The 1,582-nt window shown below is 42.2% G+C and overlaps 1 protein-coding gene across 1 annotated transcript in view; it reads right to left on the bottom strand.

Moving 5' to 3' along the window:
- Positions 1 to 154: 154 nt before the first annotated feature.
- LOC101859280 (17-beta-hydroxysteroid dehydrogenase type 6) overlaps positions 155 to 1,582 on the bottom strand; it is a gene marked incomplete at its 3' end in the record, with an annotated part of 11,157 nt that continues 9,729 nt past the window's right edge. The window contains 2 exon segments of the mRNA XM_013089352.1: positions 155 to 355; positions 1,213 to 1,478. Coding sequence (XP_012944806.1) covers positions 155 to 355; positions 1,213 to 1,478 — 467 coding nt within the window.

The following is a 1,582-nucleotide window of genomic DNA, read 5'->3' as shown; positions in this document are numbered from 1 at the left end:
GTGTGTGTGCGTGTGCGTGTGCGTGTGCGTGTGAGCTACAACTATTCACAAGGATCCCATTTTGAGATCAATAAATGATTGTCATAATTACTGTGTGTATAGGCCGAATATCTTTTTTTTTTAAAGCCAGGTAGATAGATGTATTATTCTCTACCTTGTAAGCATCCGGATTGTCTCCATTCCTGAGCTTGGCCTTGACACTAGCGAGGTAGTCCACCCCGTAAGCCTTTTTCACCTCTTCGTCAAGGCTGTTGTAAGAGTTGGTCAACCTCTCCATGGCGGATTCTGCATTGACGATTGGCGTCTTGAAATACCCGGGCTCTATCACGATAACCCGGATGCCGAATCGTACCATCTGGAAACAGACGCAAAGGTAGGAGAAAGCTGTCCTGCACTTTGACAAGTACGTTCTAAACATACTGAGTTCAAAGCAATTTAGAAGTGATATGTCATGTGGTAAGTTTAGTTATGGTTTTAATATAAGTTTTACAACACGACTTGAAACCCAATTAGGTCATAGAGGTGATACTAGAGAGTAACATACAAAGGAGGAGAGATAATAAGGTCAAGTGTTCAATAGCAAAGAATAAGCAAACCACATCAAGGCGCCGACACAAAGTAAGGTGAATAGATTGTTGTTACTGAAACAAAATTATTTATAACATGCGTGTATACCTAACTAAATTGTTATTATAATGCATAAAATATATACATACCATACACACGCACACACACCTAATGTGAGATGTGAGTGTATGTACGTGTAATATAAATATACATAATATTAAATTCGATTCTAAGTTGAAGAAGTTATTTTGTCGAGTATCTCCGAGTTCAACGGAGCTAGCAACTTTAAGTTGGTTGCATTCACAACATTTCACGCAACACGGCTTGGTTTAGGTCAGTGATTCGATTATATCGATGGAGGCGTAAACGTTTCACGCATTTTGGTCGCTTTAAAACACAAGGGGGCTATCCCGAAAAATGCTGTTTGGAGAAAATCGAAGGTAAAGTTTTTGCTACTGGTTCAGTTTCTTTAAAAGACAAGGAAAATTTTCTCTATAACCAAACAAATATATACACCAATGAAACCAGGCTTATCGGATAGATAGGGCAATGCCCCCTTTTGGTGTTTGTCAAGATTTCTGGAAACCCCCGAAATCTGAGTTAGCCTGCTTGTCCTTAAAAGCGACCAATTAATCGAAAACTCACCTCTCTTCTCAAAATATCTGAGTAGGCTTCAAGCGCGTATTTACTGACGCAGTAGGCTGCATGAACTGCGGCCACACGGCCCACTACGCTGCACACGTTGACAACTCGACCTCGTTCTCGTCTAAGCAGAGGCAGGAAGCGCTTGAGGACATCCATGTGGCCCAACAAATTGACGTTCAGTGTGGCTAGGACATCTTCTCTGCTCAGCATTTCTGATCTGGCTAAATTCCCTGTGTAGCCGGCATTGTTCACCACAGCCCACAGTCCTAGAACGATGATGATGATGGTGATGGTGATGATGATGATGATGATGATGATGATGATGAGGAGGAGGAGGAGGAAGAGGAGGAGGGGAGGAGGAGGAGGGGGA

Source organism: Aplysia californica, unplaced genomic scaffold (assembly GCF_000002075.1).
Source record: "Aplysia californica isolate F4 #8 unplaced genomic scaffold, AplCal3.0 scaffold00934, whole genome shotgun sequence".
NCBI lineage: Eukaryota > Metazoa > Mollusca > Gastropoda > Aplysiida > Aplysiidae > Aplysia > Aplysia californica.
The sequence above is the reverse complement of the archived record's forward strand: the minus strand, read 5'-3'. Positions and strand labels throughout refer to the sequence as shown.